The sequence below is a fragment of the Galleria mellonella genome, unplaced genomic scaffold (genome assembly GCF_026898425.1).
Source record: "Galleria mellonella isolate WM207_F2 unplaced genomic scaffold, CSIRO_AGI_GalMel_v1 utg96, whole genome shotgun sequence".
In the NCBI taxonomy this organism is placed as follows: Eukaryota; Metazoa; Arthropoda; class Insecta; order Lepidoptera; family Pyralidae; genus Galleria; species Galleria mellonella.
This window is the reverse complement of record NW_026442179.1, coordinates 5226501-5252971: the sequence shown is the minus strand read 5'-3', so window position 1 is coordinate 5252971 and position 26471 is coordinate 5226501. Positions and strand designations below refer to the sequence as shown.

At 34.8% G+C, this 26471-nt stretch overlaps 1 protein-coding gene across 1 annotated transcript; it reads left to right on the top strand.

Annotated features, from left to right (window-relative positions):
- Positions 1–364: 364 nt before the first annotated feature.
- LOC113523319 (lipoyl synthase, mitochondrial) lies at positions 365–11695 on the top strand. Its single transcript, XM_026909240.3, has 8 exons — positions 365–564; positions 842–1034; positions 4070–4203; positions 4847–5003; positions 6118–6175; positions 7802–7954; positions 8580–8701; positions 9795–11695. Exons 1-8 carry the CDS (start codon positions 520–522, stop codon positions 10028–10030), a joined length of 1098 nt encoding a protein of 365 aa, XP_026765041.1. The 5' UTR covers positions 365–519; the 3' UTR covers positions 10031–11695.
- Positions 11696–26471: the final 14776 nt, after the last annotated feature.

Sequence of the window (26471 nt, the reverse complement as noted above, 5' to 3'; positions counted from 1 at the left end):
CATAAGAAAATATAGTTTACTTTGTTTTATTTTAGATAAATATATATTTTTTATATTTTATTTTATAATGGAATGATGATAATTGATGTATTAAAATGCAACATAAGTTTCTGTAACAATTATCATTGAATAATCATTGTCCATTCTAAGGTGTCTTTGTGAATTTGTATCTATAAATTTATCTTTAAAATTAAAATTAATATTACAGCAAAGTTTTTTTTGTTTTCAAGGACATTCGACATAAAATACATATTTGGTTACGAGATAATTTACAGAAATAATGCCTCAGAATTGACCCCAATCGCAGATTCTAAAAGTATAGCCATTGAAAAAATTATTCATTTTTACGATAATGCAATAATCATAGAGCAACATTTTGACAATCATTTTAAAAACTTTATATATCGTAATGTTGAGTTTATCAAATTTTTATTTCTAAATAAGCGATTTAGTTTATAGATCTCATGCCATTTTCATTAAAGTTATTTACACATACAATGTTATAGACATTGTGGTAAAATGTTCCGTTATAATATAAAACTGTGTTTCCCCAGAAACTTAGAGGTGAGTACGCCTTGACCTTCAGTCTTCTCATCACATCGTAGTACTTTTTCTTGGTCTGCTGGCAAATTATGAATACATTTTTGTCCGCAACTTCGCTTGATCAACATAAAAAGTGTATGTTCATCCCATCTCAAGTACTATGTCTGTAACAAATTATATGATCATTACTTGAGCAGTTGAATCTCTAATTGAGGTAATATAGGGTTTTAAAACAGCCTTGTTCTTTGTGAGCCTATCTTCTAATTTTGATTCTACATATAGCATTTTTTATTTGTAGCTCCAGAGATGTAAACACACTAGTAAGTTAGATGCAATACGAGAGAAACTAAAAGATGGACCCAATTTACAAGATTTCATCTCTGAGGATCGACCAAAAGACTGGAATGACTATGAAGGAAAACTGAAGAGGGAAAAAGGTGAAAGGGATCGTTTGAGACTTCCTCCATGGTTGAAAACTACTATACCTACAGGTATGTTTAAAGTTAATTTTATATCATTTTCTTCCCTATTAACATTGCATATTATATTATAAAATATAATACATTTATTATAATATTTATTATTAGTTCTAAAGTGGGTATAACATAAAAAGTTAGTCTGTAGATGTTCTGGCGAGAGTGATTCAGTGCTTCAAGAATACATATTTTATTGAGTATATAATAGTGGCAATGAGTAAAAATAGTGGAAATAAAGGAGAAATGAGGAGAAAGCGATCCTAGTTGGTATCACCGCCAATAGAATCATCCAAGAAAATGAAATTTGAAATAATAGAATATGGGATGAATGATGAAGAATGAGTATTAAAATGAACTTTATTCAGTATAAATATAATAGTGAAAGTGCTATTATATTTAACCCTTAAAAGCCTGATTTTTTAAATCAAATAAAACAATATATAAGTGTTTACTGTGTTTACTAATGGGGAAAAATAGTAAAAAAAAATCAAAACTATATTTTTATATATTTATTTCGAAAAAAACATTACGGTAATCAAAATATTTATATTTATTTAACAATGAAAGAATGCAAACCACGGTGTCAAATTTGAAACTTCAGGCTTTTAAGGGTACTAAAGTGGGTATATCATAAAAAAGTTAGTCTGTAGATGTTCTGGTCAGAGTGCTTCAAGAATACATGTTTTAATGAGTATATATTAATAGTTATTAACTAAAGGACATTTCTTACCGAGCCCAGACTTAGTACAGTATCTTAAAAAATAAAAAAATTATAATTTTATTCTATGTTTTTTAAATTAATATATCATGTACATGTCATGTAATTGTAAAAAAAAAATAAACATCAAAATAATCATGATATTTTGATGTTCACATTTTTACATTTACATTCTTATTTTGTGTTAAGATATGTAAATTCTTGCATATATCGTAGAATGAAAAACATCACAAAATATTAAGCAGAGTGGTAAGAAAATATATGTTAAATGTATATACAAAATAATATTATCATAATATTAACAATGTATAACAAATAATTAAATATTTTATTTTAATGGGAGATAATGCAATGGTAACCCCGCCCGCGCTATCAGTATACACCGGCGGGGCACCAGTGAAGGATGATAGGTGAGGATGAAGCAGGCCAGTTAGCCCATCGTGATGAATTCACCAAGAATTGTTCACGATGGTTTCCAGGGGGAACCACGTGGAGGTCAACCTGACAGGATATATTGCTAGTAATGGGGCTATTTGACCTCATTATTAACAATCCCTTTCCCCCCAATTTAATATATTAAAACTGCTTGTTTTAATGAATTAAGTACTTTAGTATCATCTCATTTATATTATCAACTTTTATCAGTTATGATGTAAACAATATGGTTATTTGAATCAGTAATCATAATTGTTCTGAATATTAGATATATTATTCAGAGTTTAAGCAATATGAATTTGTTATCATACACATGTTGTTGATAATATAAACTATTCATTTAGTTTAAACAAATATATATACTTCTGACAATAAAGATTTTGTCAGAAGTTAATAGTAGTGCATTTGTTTTGGTTGTCTATTTGATTTGTTGAGATCAATTGATACTTACTTATTTATTTTTATTTTATTTATTTCGAATTAGGCTCACCAACAGTATACATAATATACATAAATATATTTTTTTGTGTAGCATGCTGATATGCATACCTATAGCAGGCATACACAACATTGACTACAGATTACAAGCATATAAATGTCATAATTAAATTTATAATTACATATTCCTTATAACAAAATTCAATTAAATATAAAACAAGACTGGGCAATATTATCAAATCTACATGGACTTCAGTATCTTACCACAAGACACTGCCAACGAGTCATGGCTTACGTCTATATCCGAATCTAAATAGCATATATTCTTGCAAGCGGAGCACTCAATCCTAAATTAGTTTTGCACAGTGGCACATAAAAATACTTACTGTAAAATTACTCTGTGTTAACTTAAGTCTGTTGCTTTGTGATCAAAACTATTCTAGTTACATTAAACTGGTAGTGTATTTGTTTAATTATGAATGTGTCATGGGCGAAACAGTATATTCTGTTATGTCCATGGTACTACTCATGTGTATAGGTGATGGTTACCATAAGGTGAACTGTCGCCTTGTTTGCTATTCTAAGTAGCATAAAAAAAAAATACTAATATAAAACTATTTTAAAAATTTATTCAGGACATTTGTCAACTCGCCACTTTAAATGAAGAAAAAGCTAAATAAATCTTTTTTTTATTTGGTTACAGGAAAGATTCACAATTTTATTTAGCATTTTATTAACATTTTCGATTGCCATGTGACATTTAGTTGTTTTTTTATTTTATCAGATTTAGTTTTACTGTAAATGTTGGCTAAAAAGTAAAGAGAAGGACAAACCAGGTTTAGGTAGTCATGCGTGTAGGTCTTCTTATACGCGTTCTTGTTTTACTGCGTTCACACAACACTTTTGTTGATTTTGCTGCAGATTTGCTAAACAATATATTGAAATCGCGGCTGATTAGACTGTGCATAATGGGCGGAGATTTATCGAGAACTTTACGAGATTTGATCTGCTCGATGTGCAGTTAGACGACAGACTGTTACCCATCTCCTTCCAATGTGATTCTAGATTTGATCAGGAATATAGATAGGAAAGGAGGGTATGCGGATATTGCGGCATTGCGCTCGGAAATAACCTAATTATTATTTCAGCCGTTAACCGTCCACTGCTGAATGTAAGTCTTCCCCATAAGGGAAATTTTGCCAGTAGTTGCCACACTTGGCAGGCGAGTTAGCGACTGCAGTTAGACTTTTAAAAGATGATTTAAGAGAGACGCTGTTACCTATTCCTCGTCCTCTCTTAGTCGCCTCTTACGACACCCAGGGGAAAGGAAGGTGTGGCCCATTCTATGCCGGGACATGCACTGCGATTGTTTAATAGTTAACAAACTATATAATATATAAAACAAACAAACTATATATATATAATCTAATATAAATCAAACAAACATTATACTTTCCAGGCTCCAAGTTCAGCGAGCTCAAGAAACAACTTCGTACATTAAAATTGAGTACAGTGTGTGAGGAGGCCAGGTGTCCTAATATCGGAGAGTGCTGGAGTGGTGGCAAACATGGCACCTCAACGGCTACCATTATGGTAAAAGGTTTATTAATTTTTTTCCTTGTCTATGCTTATTATGTTTTTAAAAACGGAACACCAAAAGGAGATAATACATAGTCATTGTATGAGTATCTGTCTGATTGTATATGTAAAGGCAACTGATGGTACTTACGTACGCTACAGTAAAACTTACATTTTACCTGAATTCAATCTTAAAAGATAGTGCATTTTAGTATCAGAATAGTTTGCATGAAACAAAAAAAAAAAAAAACTTTCTGTTGTATAAAGTACTATGGAATATAGAGTTTAAATGCAGTCATGTTTTCGTCCAAATGCTTTAGACGGATTTTGTATTGTACGCACTATATTAAGCCTTTGAGTGCCGACGAGCGCCATCGCGCTCGTGCGCATTGCAACTAAAAGTGTCACGAGCGTCATAGCGCTCGTGAAATCAGTCGCTGTTTAGCTTGCTGTTAAAAAAATATTAAAATTGAATAATTTTTGGGGGAGATACAGTTTTTTTAGTGACAAGGGTAAATGACATCAACACGAGAAAGATTTCTTTGGCATTTTTAAGCAGATATAAGTAAAAATCAGTGGCACTAAAAACGAGATGAAAATGCTTAAATACTTAACATATAAATTTGTGCCAACAACCAACCTTATATATAACTTTCAGCTAATGGGCGACACGTGCACCCGAGGATGCATGTTCTGCTCCGTGAAGACATCCCGAACACCGCCACCCCTGGACCCGGAGGAGCCATATAACACGGCGTACGCCATCAACCAATGGGGACTCGGCTATATTGTACTCACATCAGTTGATCGAGATGGTAATTTTTTTTTTACAACACAGGGAGCAAACGAGCATGCGGCTCACCTGATGGTAAGTGACTACCGCCGCCCATGATCACCCACAACAGCACGGTGGAAGGCCGCCACTCGTCCAGATGATTGGGATGAAACTTTAGTTTGTGGCGGGTTGTACGGTGGTGAAAATCAGCAGCAGGTATCAATCCGAACAATTCCTCAGAGCACTCCCCATGATAAATTTGGTAGAAGATGCACAGAGATGCAACATCTCTGCGCAGTTTCAGTGGGTCAAATCGGACAGTAACTAAATCTACCTTGATATCAGCCTTTAACTGTCCACTGCTGAACATAAGTCGAGGAAGCTTGGGACCAGAGGGATACTTTGTACAAAAGTCGATTGCTTGGGTACCTCTGTCCCATTCGTGTTTCTACCGTGAAGCAGTTGTGTGTTTCGGTTTAAAGGGTGGGATATGGCGTGAATTTACTGGGTACAGAGGAATAACACCTGAGTCCTCAGGAATGGCAACGCATGGGGGGTATCATGGGCGAAACAGTATACTCTGTTATGTCCATGGTACTGCTCATGTCTATAGGCGACGGTTACCACTTTCCATCAGGTGGGCCGTCAGCTTGTTTGCCATTCTAAGTTGTATATAAAAAAAAAATTGGGGAGTTTTACCAGTAGTTTAGTAGCCATGTTTGGGAGGCAGATTGGCAACCGCAATTAGGCTTTAGAGATGTTTTAAAATTGTTATCAAAATCCGTTCATTAGTTTAATGTTTAGATAAAAATAACTGGTTTTTTTTTTGTAATATGGAACACTATTATAAATTATTAACTAGTCCTAACCATGTGTATGTAAACATGTTTTTTTTTAATAGATGACAATAGGTCATCAGTGAGGGATGATAGGTGAGATGAAAGGGCAGGTCATTTAGCCTATCGTGATGAATACACCTGAAATTCATGATGATTTCCAAGGGGCCATGTGGAGGTCGACCTGACAGGGTATATTGCTAGCAATGGGACTGGTAGTCTGCATTACTAACAATCCTTTCCCTCCAATGTGAGCATGGTTAGGACTAGTTAGTTTAGTCCGCTCCAAAGATTAACTTTTATTTTAATCCATTACAGATTTACCCGATGGTGGTTCTGGACATTTTGCCGAAACTGTTAGAGAAATAAAGAGACAGTAAGTAGCATCTGTTAATTATTTTACTGAACTAGGTGTTATCTTGCTGAAGTATATATCACTGGTTATTTGATTAGAATTATTTTGTTTAATTCCGCTACCATTAGTATGTGTGTGAGTGCCAACACTCGAAACCAACGTTACTATCAAAAGTTAGATAGATAGATAGATAATTTATTTACATTATTTACAGCACACAAATTACAATAAAAAACAAACATACACATAATACACAGCAAAAGAGATAAAAGAATGAAAATAAAAAAGCAACAAAAAAAAAAACAAAATATATAAACTATCAATCTCCTTTCTTTCCCTTCCTTCATGCGTGTGCCATAGTAACACAAAATGGTCACAGCTCAGAGGGCCTACCATGAAATATTTTCCGAAATTTCGGAGGCGAACGAAACAGAAATTTGATGTTAAAATTACATAGTACATGCCGTTTAAAATTATTAAAAATGTTAAAATATCATTCCTCTGGACTATTAAACGAAATGTTAAGCTTTACTGATATTTTGATACAAACAAAAACACGAAATTGAGCCCGAAAATTCGAAATTTCATTTCATGGTAGACCACCAGTTTATTGCTTTGCCCTTAAAAGAGCAAAACACTGATATTCTGCTGTGGCCAAGTTCTGTATTAGAAGTATAGCAGTTGGAGATTGTTGGCTAATATGGAAGATTGTGGAACTTCTGGTGGTCAATTTTCGAGTGTTGGTGGTCACATACCTACTCATCACCTTCCTACCCTTATCCCAATTATTATCTGGGGTCTGTGCAATATGGTTTTATCCATATTACTAAAGGATTTGGCTTATAGTTTTACGACCGGCCGCCTGCCTGACGTCAACCCTCTGGGACTTTCGTCATACACCTAGTAAAGGACAAAATTTAGTATAACTTACAATAATAAAAAAAAAAATATTAATTTAAGATTTTTGGAATTGGAAAGATTAAAACATGCTATAATATGCGATCAATTAGACCAATTTAAAAACCAAAATTGTAAATTAACTATGGTCTGTAGTCATAGATGTAGAACCCAGAATGGTTATGCGTCTATATGTTCACTGCTTGGTTTCTCATAACTAAGTGTCTTTGTAATCTGAGATTCTCAAATTTTGGCGTAACTCATGTGCATTCGTGTTTCTACTGTGAAGCAGTTGTGTTTGTATGGCTGTGTTTCGGTTTGAAGGGTGGGATACGGCGTGAATTTACAGGGTACAGAGGAATAACATCTGAGTCCTCAGAAATGGCAACGCATGTCATGGGCGAAACAGTATACTCTGTTATGTCCATGGTACTGCTCATGTCTATAGGCGACGGTTACCACTTTCTATCAGGTGGGCCGTCAATTTGTTTGCCATTCTAAGTTGTATAAAAAAATAAAAATACAAAATAGATGAAGCAAAAAATGTATGTAAGCATAAAGGTTTTTGGCACTGAATTCTTTCTATCTACCTCACAAGTGATTTGGGGTAAATATACATGATATCTTCGACAACTATAAGCAGTTATTGATAATTTATTTAATAAATAGTTATTTTTTTCTTTGCAAGATATTGTCTACTACTCTCTTTTCTATTAAATAGCTATAGTATATTGTTTTTTGTGTGAACAGGAATAAAGATATCCTGGTGGAGTGCCTAGTGCCAGATTTCCGCGCCAATCGCGATTCGATCGAGACAATAGCGAACTGCGGTCTCGATGTGTTCGCCCATAACATCGAGACTGTGGAGAGATTAACACCGTTCGTGAGAGACCCTCGAGCCGGGTGAGTTGCAGAAATTCTATTTACATGACGTCACACAACTCTATCACATGACATATCAAGGATAAAGAATCATTATAATAACTGTCCACTGCTGAATAAAGGTTTCTACCTTGAGAGGGGGGAGAGGGTTGCCAATTGTAGTCACACTTATAAGGTAGGTTTGTAACCCCAGTTAAGTTTTGGTGATATTTTAAGAGGTATGCTGTTGTCCATTCCTAAACCATTAAATTCTCTTAGTCACCTTTTATAACACGCCCGGAAAGGTAGGGGTGGCCTATTCTAAGCAGAGGACGGCATGGTTAATATGAAGAATGTAATGGGGATTTTTCCATAACTAATAAAGGAAATATGTAACACACATTTTTTTTTTATATATATAAGCTAAGTGGGCCGTCAGCTTGTACGCCATTCTAAGTTGTATAAAAAAAATTTACTGTCAAATTAATATGGCAAGTTAAAAACAGTAATTTTTGGAACTATGTTTCTTTGAGAAAAATCATCAGTTCCTACTTACAAATCATTTAATCCTTTTTCTGTAAAATTTAAATTTTTCAGTTCATATTTTAAATAAATTATTATTGTATATATTATCTTCATATAACATATAAAATTGACAATGTTTCAGGTATCGGCAAACATTGAAAGTGTTGCAGACAGCAAAAGATATTAATCCAGATTTAATTACGAAGTCGTCCATTATGCTGGGTCTCGGCGAAAGTGATCAACAGGTGGAACAAACTATGAAAGGTACCTTTACATATATTTTTACTAGCTGACTCGGTAAACGTTGTTTTACCATATACATTATTTCTAGAACTATACGTGAAACTACAATTATTATATTCGATTGTCATCTTGCAAACCTATTGCGGCATATAAAAATTGCAATTAAACAACAGGGATTGATCGTAAATGCGTGAAAATTTGAATTTGTATGTATTTTTCAATGCTAAATCATATTGAAATAAAAATAAAAAATTTTGTTGAAAAATAAAAAAAAAAATTTAGGGGTGGGTCACCCATATCATTGAGAGGTATGAAAAATAGATGTTGGCCAATTCTCAGACGTATCCAATATGCACACAAAATTTCATAAAAATCTGTAAAGCCGTTTCGGAGGAGTTTGGTAACAAACACCGTGACACGAGAATTTTATATATTAGATATAAGAACTATCTCTGTGGCATTTAGATTCACTGCGTAATGTTTCCTAATAACCATTCGGTATTGATTTTTTAATCATCATCGATTGCGATCACATATAATTTAACAATCGATAGACTAATTCATAATACGATATTATAGATTATAATTATGCGTTCAACATCTTCATTCTCATCATCATCAATAGGAGTTAACTATCCATTGCGGAATATATGTCTTCACTTTGGTGAGTGTTGCCAGTAATTGCCACGCTTGGTAAGCAGATTGGCAACCGCAGTTAAGCTTTGGTAATGTTTTAAGAGGTATGCTGTTGGCCATCCTTCGACTATTAATTTAGTCGCCTCTTACGACATCCATGGGAAAAGAAGGGCCATGGATAATATGGTCCTAGCCCATCCCATGCCAGGACCATATTAATGAAAAATAATGAAATAATATTAATTATGCATAAAATAAATTAGTGTTATTTTTTAATTTACATATATCAGAAGTTAATGAAGCCGTACGATTAGAAAAAGCTAATCCAGAATAACAGGAAAGCTCAAAGAAAAAGACTTTCTTTTAAACCAATATTGGAACAGGAAACCCGGTTCTCTGTGCCTACTCCATAAGGACCTCGAAGTAAAAACAGATTGTTTATTCTTATACATAATTCTATCGCTATTATTATTTACAGATCTGCGCACAGCAGGTGTCGACTGCGTTACCCTCGGTCAGTACATGCAACCCACAAAACGCCATCTCAAAGTATATGAATACGTTACCCCAACGAAATTTAAGCAATGGGAGGACAAAGGCAACGAGCTAGGGTTCTTGTACACAGCCAGCGGACCCCTAGTTCGCTCCTCGTACAGAGCGGGAGAGTTCTTCATAGCCAGCCTCCTGCGTGATAGGAAAGCGAAGAGCTTGTGACCGATAGATGGCGCTGATTATAAATTGTAGAAAAATTATTTTATTTAATGTTATTAGAAACAATATGACTGCGTATAAATGTAAAATAGTATAAGATGATATCGAGTAATGATTGTCCAACGTCAATAGGCTTGAACGTACGATTAATGGGTTAAAAAGAGGTTACTGATGTTCCAGATGATTTAGCTCATTACCTAGTCAAATTAGTTTTGTTGTATAATTTTTGCTTAGTCCTTTATTTTATTTCATTTACACTTTAATGTACAGTAAATTTTTATGTACATTTGGTGGACTTAACATTGGACGGTGTTCTCTACCAGTCAACCATTGGACAAACAAAGAAATTAGTATCCGGTGCATTATTGAATAGAGGAAAAATAAAGTAATACTTGAAATATTTATACAATATAAATACAATATAATTAAATTAATCAACATACGCATAATATATTAAATAAATAAATTAATACATATATAAATAAATACATGAAAGATTACTATATAAAACAACTGTAATAGAAGAGAAAATAGCAATCTATGACTCAGAGTAACCAAATAAAGGGAAAGTGTTTTTTCTAAGAAATAGGTGCGCAACTTATGTTTAAAAGGTGGCTTGCTTACGGTAGGTCTTATGTCAAGTGGGAGTGTGTTCCAGTGTTTAATAGCTTGAACTGTAAAGGTATAGGAAATGAAGCCAGTACGATGAGCAGGCATGTGAAGAACATTCCTTCACGGACGAAGCCAACGATTGGTAATGTTCCCATGAAATTGAAATTTAATTTTAAGGTAGTCGGGAGAGTTTGGTCGAACAAAATGGAATGCAAAGTACACAATATGCGTGTAATTCTACGCAGTTGGATAAGGAGCCACTTAAGCTGCGCGCGGTAAGGAGATATAAGCTAATACTTACGAAAATTAAAAATAAAACGTATGCTATTCTTGTGAAGACGATCCAATTTATTTAAGAGGTTTTACTATACCTACAGAGATACAGGAAACTATTATAGTAGTTAGTATTTACTTATAAGGATTATAAGCAAATTCACTTAAGCAGCAAATTCCAGTACCTTTTTGAAACTCACGATCGTAAGCTTCGTTCCAGTGATACTCTCCAACTATCTATCCCCTCTCACCGTACTCGTTACGCTTCAAATTCTTATCTCCTACACTCTTCACGACTTTGGAACGCGCTACCTGATACCATTAAGAGACTACCGACTAAACCAACCGTCTTTAAAAAAAAAACGTTCACACCCACTTTTTTACTTTATCCGAGCTGTAAGTGCTTTATATTATTCTCAATTTCATGTATAATAGAGTATATTTGTTATTTATATATATTTATTCGTTTATATATGTAATTTTAGTATGTACGAGTATGTATATCAATAATTACTAGTGCCGCATTCGAGTATTCTGACACTATCTTATGGTTGACTGGGAGAGAATGTTTTTAGCATTAAGTCCGTCATGTACACATATATGTTTGTACAAATGAATAAATAAATTACAATGAATTTTAGTTCAATATGTTAGGTTTAATAGAACTTACAATTGTCAATGTAATTCATACGCCTTATTAATACGGAAACAATTGTTACAATATATTGTAACCTTGTTAATTTAATCTGTTATGAAAATAGAAAATATAAGAATTGTTGAAAATTTTGCGTTTAAATTTTAGAACCATTTTATTTTTTTATTTTATAGAATGATAATTTAATAGTAACCTCGCACTGTGCTACTGTATGCTGACAAGACCACTTAGGGATGATGGGGTGAATGAAAACAAGTAAATTGGCCAAGCACTATGATGAATTAAAAAAAAAACGATAGTTTCCCGGTGGGACCGCATAGATGTCTACAGAATACATTATACGAGGTTTGTCCGGAAAGTACGTATAAAAGTTTTTTAAAAATTTTATTTTACAATTATTCAGGTAAATCAATTTTATCCCCTTCAAAGTACTCCCCCTGTGACATAATGCACTTGTGCCAACGCCGTTTCCACTGTGAGAAGGCTCCTTGAAAGTCCTCTGGTTGTAGGTTTCTCAGCTGCCCCGTCGTAGCTTTTTTTATCTCATTTATGTCCCCCAAATGCCGCCCCCGAAGTACCAATTTGGTTTTTGGGAACAAGAAGAAGTCACACGGGGCCAAATCCGGCGAATAGGGGGGGGGGGTGTTCGGTCACCGTAATGGAATTTTTACTCAAAAACTCACGGACAACAAGAGAGGTGTGGGCAGGGGCATTGTCGTGGTGAAGAATCCAACGCCCCTCTCGCGCCAATTCTGGACGAACTCGTGCCACACGAGCTTTGAGGCGTCTGAGCACATCGACGTAGAATTTTCCATCAACTGTCTGGCCTGGAGGGACGAATTCTTGATGGACAATCCCCCGAACATCGAAAAAAACAATCAACATTGTCTTGACATTTGAGCGGGATTTTCTTGATTTTTTTGTTCGTGGTTCCCCGGATGTCTTCCACTCTTTGCTTTGGGATTTTACTGTTCTGAGATCGGCAAAAATTTCACGGCCATTCTTGCCGAGTTTCGAGAGAAACTTGATTACGACGCGCTGCTCTTCAACGGAAGCGGGCTCCATGCCGACGGGGTTTCGTTAAGAGGTAATTTCACAGATGGCGTGACAAGCCAGTTCGCACCGCACGGCGGTCAGACCAGAACTGAAGCATTGTTAGGGACATAAGGAAGGGGTCCTGCGCTTACCTGGCCTCCCCACTCCTCTTTCTCGCATTCCAGAACACTTTTATACGAACTTTCCGGACAGACCTCGTATATATATATATAATGTATTCTGTAGACATCTAATAAGAATGGTTATTAATGGGGAGGTTAGTCCGCATTGCTATCAATATCAGGTCGACTTCCACGCGGTGAAAACTATCGTGACAAATTTAGTTTTGAATTCGTCACGATGGACTAACCGACCGGCCTTTTGATCCTCACCTATCACCTCTCACTTGTGCTCTGCCAGTGTATACCAATAGCGCAGGCGGGATTACCATGCCATTATTACCCATTAAAAAATAGGATTTGTAGTCCATATTTTTTACAACTCATTGTATGGGTTAAATGGATGAACAGCCCTATTAACGCAATTTAAGCATAGGGAGACTGTATAAAAGTCGTTTGCTTGGGCACCTCTGTCCCATTCGTGTTTCTATCGTGAAACAGTTGTGTTTGCATGGTTGTGTTTCGGTTTGAAGGGTGGGATATGGCAGTGAATGTACAGGCTACAGAGGAATAACACCTGAGTCCACAGGATTGATAAAGCATAAGGGATATCATGGGCGAAACAGTAAGTATACTCTGTTATGTCCATATATACTGCTCATGTCTATATGCGACGGTTACCACTTTCCATCAGGTGGGCCGTCAGCTTGTTTGCCATTCTAAGTTGTATAAAAAAAAGTGTCCCGCGGCTTTGTCCGCATCTGATTATGTAGTTGCCGTATACCATTCCCATTGGAACTTTTCATGAATTCGGTCTTATATTGTGTTATATACTTAAATGATAATTACTTACCTAATATCTTCTTAAAGTTCCAGCCGATTCAACTGATTGGTTATTTTATAGCATTTTATATGTGATTATTTAAATTGAAATAACTTCTTTATTTATGAACCGATTAAAATAAAACAAACATTAAATGTTAAGTGAAGTAAACTGCAACGTATTAGTGAAAACCGCAATGAAATCGGTTAAGCCGTTTCTGAGATTAGTGTGCACAAACGTACAGACAAATAGATAAAAATTTTATAAATCATTGTTTTGGACTATATTGCATTCATAAAGCCTCACTATAATAGTTTTTCTTATATATCTTCCATGTACGTTCATATATATATATATATATAGTAGAACTTAACAGAGGTTAACCGTCGTGGTTATTTCTAGTAGAGTTCGCCACAATAGGTTAGCTAACCTGCTTTCATCCTCACCTTTCCTTCACTTGTACCCCACCAAGGTATACCGGTAGTGCAGGCGGGGTTACCCATCCATCATCACTCGTTAAGAAAACTCGTGCGAAGCCGGGGCGGGTCGCTAGTTAGATGTATAAAAATATCCTGAAACCCATGAATACGTAGGCTACAGTTTTATTCATTTAGTAGTCCTAAAAGGTCTACAAGAATATACAATTCCTGGTCGGGTACGCACGGCCGCTCAGTGTTACGGGAGCGAAAAAACCAACATATCGCGCGTTGAATACAGAAATGTAGGTGCCCAACTAATTTATCTCCTGACTTGTGCTGATGTTAGACAAAAACTGTTGGATGTGGCATCCGTATATGAAAATCGAATTATTAGGAACGCTGTCACGATTTGTACTATCCCCCGCTCTGTGCTCTCCTAGTCTTTTTTATAACAGTTTTTTTTTAATGAATGATAATGGAATGGTAACCTCGCCCGCGCTATCGGTATACACCGGCGGGGCACCAGTGAAGGATGATAGGTGAGGATGAAGTAGGTCAGTTAGCCCACCGTGACGAATTCAATAAGAATTGTTCACGATGGTTTCCAGGGGGAACCACGTGGAGGTCGACTTAATAGGGCAAATTGCTAACAATGGGGCTGTCAAACTCCATTGCTAACAATCCCTTTTCCCCCTTTTTATAACAGTGGTGGTGAGTAACTATCGCTGTCCATGATCACCCGCAACACCAACTAGTACCTTGTTACCATGATAGAAGGGGGAGGGGCGGTTCATAGCTAAGGATCGTTAGTAATAGAATCTAACAAGGGCTGCTATCACCTAAATTGCCGACACCTGATAAACACTGCAAAAATCCCGGACCTTTTTTTTTACAACACAGGGGGCAAACGAGCATGCGGCTCTCCTGATGGTAAGTGACTACCGCCGCCCATGGTCATCCACAACACCTACGGCATTGCAGGTGTGCTGTCGGACCTTTGGGCGAAATATGGTTTTTTCCCCGGACACTTCTGAAAAAATATTTTTTTTGTAACAAAAATAAAAACATTGTTATGATCTTTTAATTTTTATCTATTTATACAGCTTGTTATTAAAATCGAATTAACTACGTGCGTACCGGGCGGGTTACGCTCGGACACTCTCACAAACACACACTCGGGCAAAAACTCCTGCCGGGCGGCCTCCGGACGCCTTTCAAACTAGGACAAATCCGGGGAATTCCGGACGGATGGCAGTCCTAGCCTAGCATTATATCAAGTCAGCCTCTACGCCGTTTCTCTTGATTTATTTTCCCATCGTGGTTAACCTTTCTTCCTTTAACCGATCCGAATTCATACTCACTTATCATCCCTCACTATCTCATTCCATTTTTATCGATTAAAAAAAAACCGATACAAATGCCGTATCCAAAACTGGAGCGAATAGTTTTTTACTGAATTGTATATTGTTTGGATGCACGTATGGTCAGCAAACGGCGTTTGTTTGGTCGGCGGGCGGCTTTTTGGGCACTCGTGCGACGGTAACGCGGCCTCTGTAGGTATAGGAAGTCAGAGGGGCACCGCTTTTAATCTCAGTAGCAATAATATAGGGGGATATATTGTAAGTTTGAAGTACATAATACCTCCTCCCTTTCTACATCTTTAAATATTTTTTTATACGTCAAGAAAATGTAAACCAGAGGGAGACTTTGTATAAAAGTCGATTGCTTGGATACCTCTGTCCCATTCGTGTTTCATCCGTGAAGCAGTTGTGTTTGCATGACTGTGTTTCGGTTTGAAGGGTGGGATATGGCGTGAATTTACTGGGTACAGAGGAATAACACCTGAGTCCTCAGGACTGGCAACGCATGGAGGGTATCATGGGCGAAACAGTATACTCTGTTATGTGCATGGTACTGCTCATGTCTATAGGCGACGGTTACCACTTTCCATCAGGTGGCCCGTCAGCTTGTTTGCCATTCTAAGTTGTATAAAAAAAATGTATATGGGGCACTGTATACGTTTTTATAATAAACTTCCAGTTGAGGTTTTAAATTTAAAAGAAAGCAAATTTAATATTACCGTTCCTTATTTAGGGTTATAATTCCATTTTCACTCATTAAAAAAGTCTCCCTAACTGCTGCAGGTTTCTTTACAGATGAAAATGGAGTGGTAGCCTCGCCTGCACTGTCGGTATATACTGGCGGGGCACCGGTAATGGATAATAGATGAGAATGAAGTCATATCAGTTGACTCAGCGTAATGAAGGAGAGAGGAGAAGGAGAATCGTACGAAAGTTAACCTGACAGGGTAGATTGACAGATACGGAGCTGCTAGTCTGTAACTTTCTCATCCTTCATGACTGACTTTTTTTTCAGACAACTTAGAATGGCAAACAAGCTGACAGCCCACCTGATACAAAGTGGTAGACATGAGCAGTACCATGGACATAGTAGACAGACAGAGACAGTAGAGAAAGTATACCGTTTCGCTCATGATACCCCCCATGCGTTGCCATTCCTGAGGACTCAGGTGTTATTCCTTTGTATCCTGTAAATTCACGCCATAACCCACCATTTAAACCGAAACACAGCCATGCAAACACAACTGCTTCACGGTTGAAATACGAATGGGATAGAGGTACCTAAGCAATCGACTTTTGTACGAAGTCTCCCTCTAGTATACTATAATAAACTTACCTGTCATTTAAAACATACTAAAGTGACCACAGTTGTGTAGCTGCTAAAATTTAATTAGGATAGAATGGGCACCTCTGCTGATGACTTCTCCGTCTCTATCCATTTGTGCAAAGGGTCTAAAGGGTCTAAGGCCATTTAAAAATATAGACGTAGTGTAACGTACTGCGTACTGATATCCTGGCAACTCAATTACAAAAACGAGACAACAAAATGGTTACACTATTGCGCGTGAAATGTAAATATGTGCAATGTGATATGATAGGTCCGAATTTATACGGAATTGAATTTGTTAAAGCAGTAAGAATTCACGTATTTGATATAATTTTCATTACAATTCGTGGGCGTTTAGAGCTTTATTTGAAATAAACTAGATATGTTTTTCCATCAATTCTTGTACAAAATATTATATATATTTAAAAGAATCAATGTTAAAATTTAATTACGTGAAAAATGTACAATTTTGTACTTCTTTTTTCTAATTTGTGTTATAAGCAGGTATAACACACTTATATAATTCTAACTACATTAATTTAAAACTAACTTCAAAACGTACAAATAACTAAAACTTTTGTTCAAACACCCGCCAGATCAACTTCCAGCATATATTGTGCAAATTAATGTCCTACTGTCAGGGGGAAAAGGGATTGTTAGTAATGGAGACTGAGAATCCCATTGCTAGTAATATACCCAACCAGGTCGACCTCCTCGCGGTTCCCCCTGGAAACTATCATGTTTAATTCCTAATGAATTCATCATGATGGGCTAACTGGCCTGTTTTCATTCTCATCTATCACCCTTCACTGGTGCTCCGCCAGCGTATCGCGCTAACGCAGGCGGGGTTACCATACCATTTTCACCCATCAAAAAAATGTTCTACTGTCTATTCCACTCTAACAAACAGGTTATTATATTTTCTCTCTTTTCCATTTGCCAATCTTTTAAGGTTAAAAATGTGTTTAATTTAAAAAACTTTAAAATCTACAATCATTTAAAACAAAGAGATTTCAATACGTCTTTGAAGGTATAAAAATAGCACAGTGTTGTAGGTAGATAGAGGCACGTTGCTCCGGTTCCCACCGCGCTCATCAAGTATGCGCGCCGCTGAATTTTGAGCGGCGTGTTGCCGCACGCAAACATGTCCCGGTAAGCCGTTACAATGCGTATTTTATTGGGATTTTCGAAAATATTTCCATTTCAATTTAGAATACACGTATCTCATTAATATTTCTGTTTTGAGTTGCAGTTTTTTTTTCAGTGGCAAACAAAATGGCGCCCAACGTGGGACATTTTTTTTATTAGTCATTATTTATTAAAAAAACAATGTACATTTTGTCTGAAATAAGGGATAATCATACAAAGCATTAAATTAAATTGAATATTACAACTATTGAATGACAATAATAAATATATTTTACAATCAACAATGTCAACTTTATCCGTAATACATATATATGTCAAATTTATTTTTAATTCTTGTATTTACGTTAATCATCAGTACAAAAGTTATTAACGGAATAATAACATTTTGTTAGTGTTCTAGCTGTATATTGCTTTATTTTAATATTTTAAAATAAAAAACTTGTTGACAGCTAGAAAAAGAATAAGTTTTTTTTTTATTTTTTATTAAAATCAAATTATTATAAATACCAAAAAGTTTTCATGTGTTAACACATTTTTTTAATAAAAGGGATCGTAATTTAATTTTAAAAGAATTATTAAGTTTTCTTAGAAATATTACGTTTTTTTATGTAACTTAGAAAGCAACACAGAAGCTGAAGGCCAATTGTAGAAACCGTTGTCTACAGACTTTATTATACCGATCGTTATATAGTCTTGGCATAGAATGGGCCATACCTTTCTTTCCCGTGGTAGTTGTAAGAGGCGTCTCTCTCTCTCTCCCTCTTAAAACATCATCAAAGCCTAACAGCGGTTGTTAACCCGCCTGCCAAGCGTGGCAACTACTGCCAAACCCCTCATTCAACCCCTCTTCAACATTTACATACAATATGTAAATTATGAGTATTATTGTTGATACTGTGTATATTTTATTATTAAACCAATAAAAGTAGCACTAATTAAAAAAAAAAATTTTAAAATTTGATTCAGAGAAGTATCATCGTGCCTCCAATCAAACTGTTTATAATTACTCCTCTCCATCCAAAGGTTGCCTGGAAGAGATCGCTCTCAGCGATAAGGTCGCCCATTGTTTTCTCATTGTGATCATTTCTTGTAATTGTTTATATCTAGAATAAGTTTAATATTGTAATCTTTTGGAGGAAACAATAAAGAGTATCAATCTATCTATCCTAAAATTCGAATTCTATTCATTTATTTAAATGCTTTAGTATATTCACTTTAATGTATGTTAGATTTTAACAAAAGAGATTTCTTCCAGTCAACCTTGAGAAGCCGAAAGGAGAGAGTATCTAAAGGGTTTGTATTATATGTATATAAAGAATATCATATATTGTTTACGCTTCCAATCTATGACACATGACAGTTTACGATCCTCTCGCACGTTTGTTGCTTTGGTTGTCAATTCATTAATTGTCTTGTTTTTGGTCGAGTAGCCGCCATCTTGTAATCGCTTCCTTTTTTGCATTGTCATACTTAAACTAGTAAATATAATTATCAATTTAATTATTTTCACAAATAAATAGTTCCCAATTAGAACAATAGGTAAAATGGTGCAAAAATAATATGATAAATAATAAATTGTATTATTAGTAGCTATATAATTACTAACAGAATATAGATATCTCATTTTTAATTTTGCTACCTATACTGTATATTTTTTTTTATTATTTTGTTTATAAATTATTACATAATTATTTATTGTTAAATATTTCTTCGACTTGAGCTGGTAAATAGAAATATTCACTTACTAGCCAATACAGTGTAATAAATCTGAGACTTTGAAAACGGTTTTCAGTGAATGATCAATCAAGTGCCGAGCAACAGTTTCACTCATCATTTATGTATTTGTGAGAATTTGTACCCGACACCGGTTGAACCATTTTCAATGCAAAAGCGTTTGATTATGGTATAAACCTGTGCTATTTGTGTATTATATTGAATTATATATATTGTTATATTATTAAAATATTAAATAATATGCTTTTTGCCCGCTACTTCGTATACGTGGATGTTTACATGTAGGAAAACTAATTAAATATACCACTTCCAGATAGAGATAAAACATATTTTGTACTAGTAACCCGTCCCGGCTTTGCACGGGTGGATATTTTTACAACATTTTAAAAAATACTCATTGTGTATAACGATAATAGTTGGACATAAGGTATCGAGAAGTTTTTTGTACTTATTAATATTTTCTTCAATATTGTAGAACATACTTTTGTTCTATCACCAATGGTTTCCGCAGCGCACGTGACGAAAGATATTTTGTAGCATTTTTTTTGCACCTTGAGTTACGTTACTAAAGTTTTAGTAAGGATCTCTAATCTTTTCTTGCAATAAATATAGCCTATGTTACTCAGGGTGAATGTAGCTTTCTAATGGTGAAAGAATGTTTGAAATTGGCAAAATAGTTTTTGAGTTTATTCATTACAAACATACATATACACAAAAATACATATCTTTCCTCTTTATAATGTAGTTAAATTAGTGTAGATTTAAAAATTAAGTATTCAGGCACACAACAGTGAAAATTACATACAATTTATTGTAGTAGTTTTCGCGTGATGTCGCAACAAAAATACAGACAGACAGACAGTGAAAACTAAAAAAAATTGTTTTATTTCTATTAATTCTTCATTTAAGGCAGAATTTTAGAATGTAACCAAATTTTATCATGTATTTTGAGTAGATATAAATGTATGATTTATGGTTGTCCTTAAATAAATAAATAAATAAATTACTCGTAATAAAACCCCCTTGCATCAATTGTTTTTATATTTCTCATTTATAGGCATTGTCCAGTTATAATTTCATTATAATTAGTAAGATTTCCACAAATTTTGAGTTAAATATAATTTTTAATTATTTATAATAACTTTAAAATAACAATAATATAATATTATAAAAATATATTATAAATATAAAAATCCTTCAAATAACAAGAATTAAAATAATATAGTGGTAGTCATAGACACGGTTTTTGTACATAGTCTCTCTCTGGTGAAAGCATTTATGCATTTTTTTGAAACTAGGTGGTTAGACAACGATGTGCTCTTAAGCAAAATGTTGACGGGGCTAGGAGACTTCATCATCGTCATCTGGGCCTCCCCCTAAAGCCGGCACTGAGTATTGCATGTAATGCACCCAATTTATTTTACTTTTTTAATTTTCATGAGAAACTGAATGAAATTTATTATTAAATTTTTGAATGAGCTGTGATTTCTTGCATAAATATTTCTACTATTATTATATATTTTTTTCTTTTGGGGCCGTTGCCAAAATGACAATGTAAATTAAATCAGGTAAGTTTATCAACAAAAGAGTTAAATCTTTCCAGTTCTCCCCACCGAAGCGAGTGGAATCGTATTTTAAAATATAATACGCTTTTATTTTTGGAAAATTCCGCGAATGGCTCTAGGGAGAGAAAGCTAATTTCAATTTCATTTAGTTCTGGCGCGATTCCATGCACTGGCCACAGAGTAAGAATTGCAAGTTGTCGCAGATATGAAACTTGGCAGTTGTAGTGTACCTATCCCAAATATATACATTAACATAAAGAGTCTATCTAGTCGAGCATGAATGAATGAAGATGTCGGTAGGGGCCGCCCTAGACGGACGTATGTCGACCAAATAGGCGACGTGCTGAAGAAGGGCCAAATTAAAAGTACCCGTAAGCGGCGAGCGTGTATGAAAAGATTGATGAATGTGGAAGAAGCGAAAGAGGTTTATTTGAATCGAAGCATTTGGCGTTCCTTTGTTTCTGCCTACCCTAATTGGAGACAGGCGTGACAGATATGTATGTATGTATGTAGTCTATCTATCTATAATATTGTAAATATGTTTATAACTCCGTGTGATCCCCCCTCCTTTCCCCCCAACCCTAGCCACCCCTTCCTTTCCCGTGGGTGTTGTAGAAGGCGACTAAAGGAGGGCGAGGGATAGACAGCAGCGTTCTTCTTAAAACATATCCAAAGCTTAACTGCGGTTGCCAATCCGCCTGCCAAGCGTGGTAACTATTGGTATAACCTTGATATGCTGCTGATATGATGATGATGATGAAAATCTTAAAGTTATAGATATGTCATCATTTTAAATAATACATTCTGATGTTTAATATAAAGTTTGAATATGTAGAAAAAAAAATTACGAATTGGGTATTCATAAATTGCAAAAAATCTGCACTATTAAAGTTATGTCGAATCCCGTGATGAAAGTTAAAAGCCTATACAAAGTATTGACAGTATACAGAAATATTAAGTTTAGATGATAAAAGGTATTGATTTTTTTATTACAACAATGAAATGAACAAACAAACACACGTCACAAAATATATTATGATACCTTTTCTCAAAATACATTACCTCTTTTCCATGTTACCTCCATAATTTCATTGCTATATAGGGCGTCATAGAGGAGGCCGTTTTCAAATCGAAACAGCCATACAAGGGCAATGTTCCAAATTTTGAGTCCTCAGGAATGGCAACGCATTGGGGGGTATCATGGGCGAAACAGTAGGTATACTCCGTTATGTCCATGGTACTGCTCATGTCTATAGGCGACGGTTACCATTTTCCATCAGATGGGCCGTCAACTTGTTTGCCATTCTAAGTAGTATATAAAAAAAAAAAACTATCAGGAGATTGGTTAGTAAGCCGTCAGATAAAATTTTCCAATTTTAAACTTATTTTAACAACTCTTTTTAAGAATATCATGTGACATGCGTGTACAATCTAACTACCTTCTGTTTGTGTCTGTATCAATATCTAATCTATGACGGTAAGTGCAGAGTGCTCGAAGCGCGGAACTCTCGGGAGCGTTTGGGTTCCGTAGGCAGGCAGATTACACCCTGTCTGAGCCCCAATACGCAATTCCATTCGTTGCAAGAGGATTTCGCATTTTTATCGTTGTCTCAATTCCATGCCACTATCAAATTAGCCACATTGAAATGGATCAAGTATACTTTATAGATTTTTAAATATAATTTAGAGACCATTTAATGATAAAGCCATTATTTTAAGATATTCTATTCATTTTTATTGCAAATATTACGACCAACGAATATTTATTATATTAGGGCTGATTCTGAAGTATGTTTGTGTGTGTTCTCTAAATTTATTTTTAAAGTTAAAATTTCTATTTGATTTCTATAGGAAAGCATTGCAGTTAATTTGAATAGCTAAAACTTATGTAAATCAATCATCTATTGAATCTAAAAAAACTATACCTATGTCAAATACCTCAAGAGTTTGTTATACCATATTATTGTTTATTTGTTAATTAGCACGCTGTGTTTCCTTTAAAATGATTGTACACTAAGTGTAAATAGACAGTAATTTTAATATTAAATCTTATCAGTGTTACAATTGCTGGGAGACCAAATAAAGATAAAATATAACAAAGAAATATCTATTGTTAGGACTAATACGAATTATTTTTCTAGTAAATTTAGGTCAAAATAATATAAATTTAGTTTATGATTTAGTCTATGAAATACCAATGTCATGAGATTTTTAAATTAATATAATAGTTTAAGTTTATTAGTGATTACAAATGACCTTAAAATCGGCCCCATTGTTTATACTATTGCAGTGTAGTCCCAGCATACATACATATGGCGTGAATTTATTGAGTACAGAGGAATAACACCTGAGTCCTCAGGAATGGCAACGCATGGGGGGTATCATGGGCGAAACAGTATACTCTGTTATGTCCATGGTACACTGCTCATGTCTACAGGCGACGGTTACCACTTTCCATCAGGTGGGCCGTCAGCTTGTTTGCTATTCTAAGTTGTATAAAAAAAAATACAATAAGCCATCCCTTCCTTTTCTATGGGTGTCGTAAGGGACGACTTCCGTTTATTTCCGAGGAAATCGTCAATTGAATTTGTTTACTAGGTAGTCATATAGTTTAAATTAGATTTTTTTATGTCACCCATGCCTGTGAGAGATTTCGGTAATTTATTATACATTCTAGGCGCCATCCCTAAGACACTTTTAGTGAATAATGTAATATTAATTAATATATTTTATATTACAAAATTATAATTTAATAATTTTAATCAAGTAAATTTTTTGTTACTAGGTTTTGTTGTTTTAGTTTTTTGTTTGTTTGTTTTATTTTAGACAACGTTTAGTTATTTTGTCATAATATTATAATTTTGTGAATGTCGTTTACAACACCAATAATGTTTTGACCGTGTTTTATTAACTTTTTGTTGAGATGTCAACTAAGCTAATGTCACAAAGAGTTGGGGCCTGGTAATGAGGTTTCTAAAACTTGTTCTCTTAAATTTGAAAACTAATTTGAGGGTCTGTTTCGAGAAATCAAACTTCATGCGGATTGAAATTTATTGCTTATATTTTTAAGAAGATTGTACACTTATCAGGTACATTTTATAGTAGAGAAATAAAACATAGCATTTTATTTATTTATTTAATAATATTATAAAGTGTAATGTATAATGGCCTATCCCTTCCTTTCCTGTGGGTATAGGATGAGGTAACTAAAGAAACATAATGATCGAAGGATCGGCAGCATCGCCTTTCTTAAAACATCGCCAAAGTCTAGCTGCGTTTGCGAATCCGCCTGCCAAGCGTGCCAACTACTGGCAAACCTAGGAGAGGTTTTGGATGATTTGGATTGGAAAGACTTATGTTCAGCAGTGGACAGTTAACGGCTGAAATAATAATAATTGCTAGATTATATATTTGTTAAAGTTAAACAAATATTGATACATAGGTAAAATTATATAACTTTGCTACCTTTATAATTACTAATCTATTTTTGGATTGTTTCAAATGGTTATATACTTAAAAAAAATTTGATGTTCAAATCGAAACAAAATTGGGACCATAAGAGACTATTTACCATCAATGTTTAGTAAAATGAAATATTAAAATCGCCTAAAATTTGGTGAAGGTTACACGTAACATACCTACACACACAAATATAGACAAAGCAAGAACCTCTTTTTGGAAAGTCTACTACTTATGACGTAAAATTAATTGGATAAATAAAATTAAAATGTACAATTATATTAATTAATTAAATTAAATAAGTATTTAAAATACAAGCTGGCGGGATTCGAATCCACACCTTCTACGACATACTTCGGCTAGTGTTCTTATCAGTTGAACTGCTGCGTCATTGTCAGTCCGCTTTAAAATTTATTTATTTATTTTTCCATTCCATTACTATTATATTACAGGCTACAGTGACCGTTTACCATCAAACGGGCTGTATACTTCATTGCCATCTTTGTGGTATAAAAAAAATGTGAATTCATACTAAATTAACAAATATAATACAAAAAAAACACATTTTTACTTTTTAGGTATAAAATATTTTAAATTAAACGAAATAATTATATTACCTATTGATTGTGAATTATTTTTTATTTTACTTATTTATCACCAGAGGGAGACTTTGTACAAAAGTCAATTGCTTGGGTACCTCTGTCCCATTCGTGTTTCAACCGTGAAGCAGTTGTGTTTGCATGACTGTGTTTCGGTTTGAAGTGTGGGATATGGCGTGAATTTACTGGGTACAGAGGAATAACACCTGAGTCCTCAGGAATGGCAACGCATGGGGGGTATCATGGGCGAAACAGTATACTCTGTTATGTTCATGGTACTGCTCATGTCTATAGGCGACGGTTACCACTTTCTATCAGGTGGGCCGTCAGTTTGTTTGCCATTCTATATAGTATAAAAAAAAAATTAAAAGCCAACAAGCCAACAACTTGACTGTACCTAAACGTTCCCTTATTGAACACGTCGTTAGACTTGATTACAGCGCCCACAATACGATAACAGGGCGCAGAAACTTCTGATTATCTCGGTTATATTGTGAAACTTTTTAAAGCAATGTCAGACAAATTAACTTTATCAGAATATATGCCCTCGGCTCGTTCGAATCGCTTCACCCTGGAACGAATGAAAATAAGTACTCGGGTGTACTTATTGTCTTTTGTTGAGACCTAAAAACAAGAAATTACATAGAAGGGACGATAAAATAAAAAATGTAAATTATATGGTTGCCTCCTTTCTTCTTATGCAGGTTATCTTTTTTCTAAGATCGAATTTGTGACCCACATGAAAAGCGCTAATCATATCCTATTGACAAGTATTTTAATGGATGATAATGGAATGGTAGCCTCGCCTGAGCTATCGGTATACACCGGCGGGGCACCAGTGAGGGATGATAGGTGACGATGAAGCAGGTCAGTTAGCATATCGTGACGAATTCAACAATAAACCAATCAAGATGGTTTCCAGGGGGAATCGCGAGGAGGTCGACCTGAGTTTATTGCTAGCAATGGGATTAGTAATCCCCATTACTAACAACCCCTTCTCTCCCTGATTACGAGTATTACAGCTACATACAAGCAGTAGGCATGGGTAATATGATACCCAATATATAGATACCCGATATCTATATATTGGGTTCCTCGGGACATTAATGGCGGAGAAAAGGTCATCACCCATTTAGACATCGCCCATATCGATCGGATATCTGTTTTCGAATATGTAACGGATATCTGTTTTCCAACATAAATTTTTGGATAACAAACTTTAAACACATTCGTTATGGGACCAGTAACTAATATATATATATATATATATATATATATATATATATATATATATATATATATATATATATATAT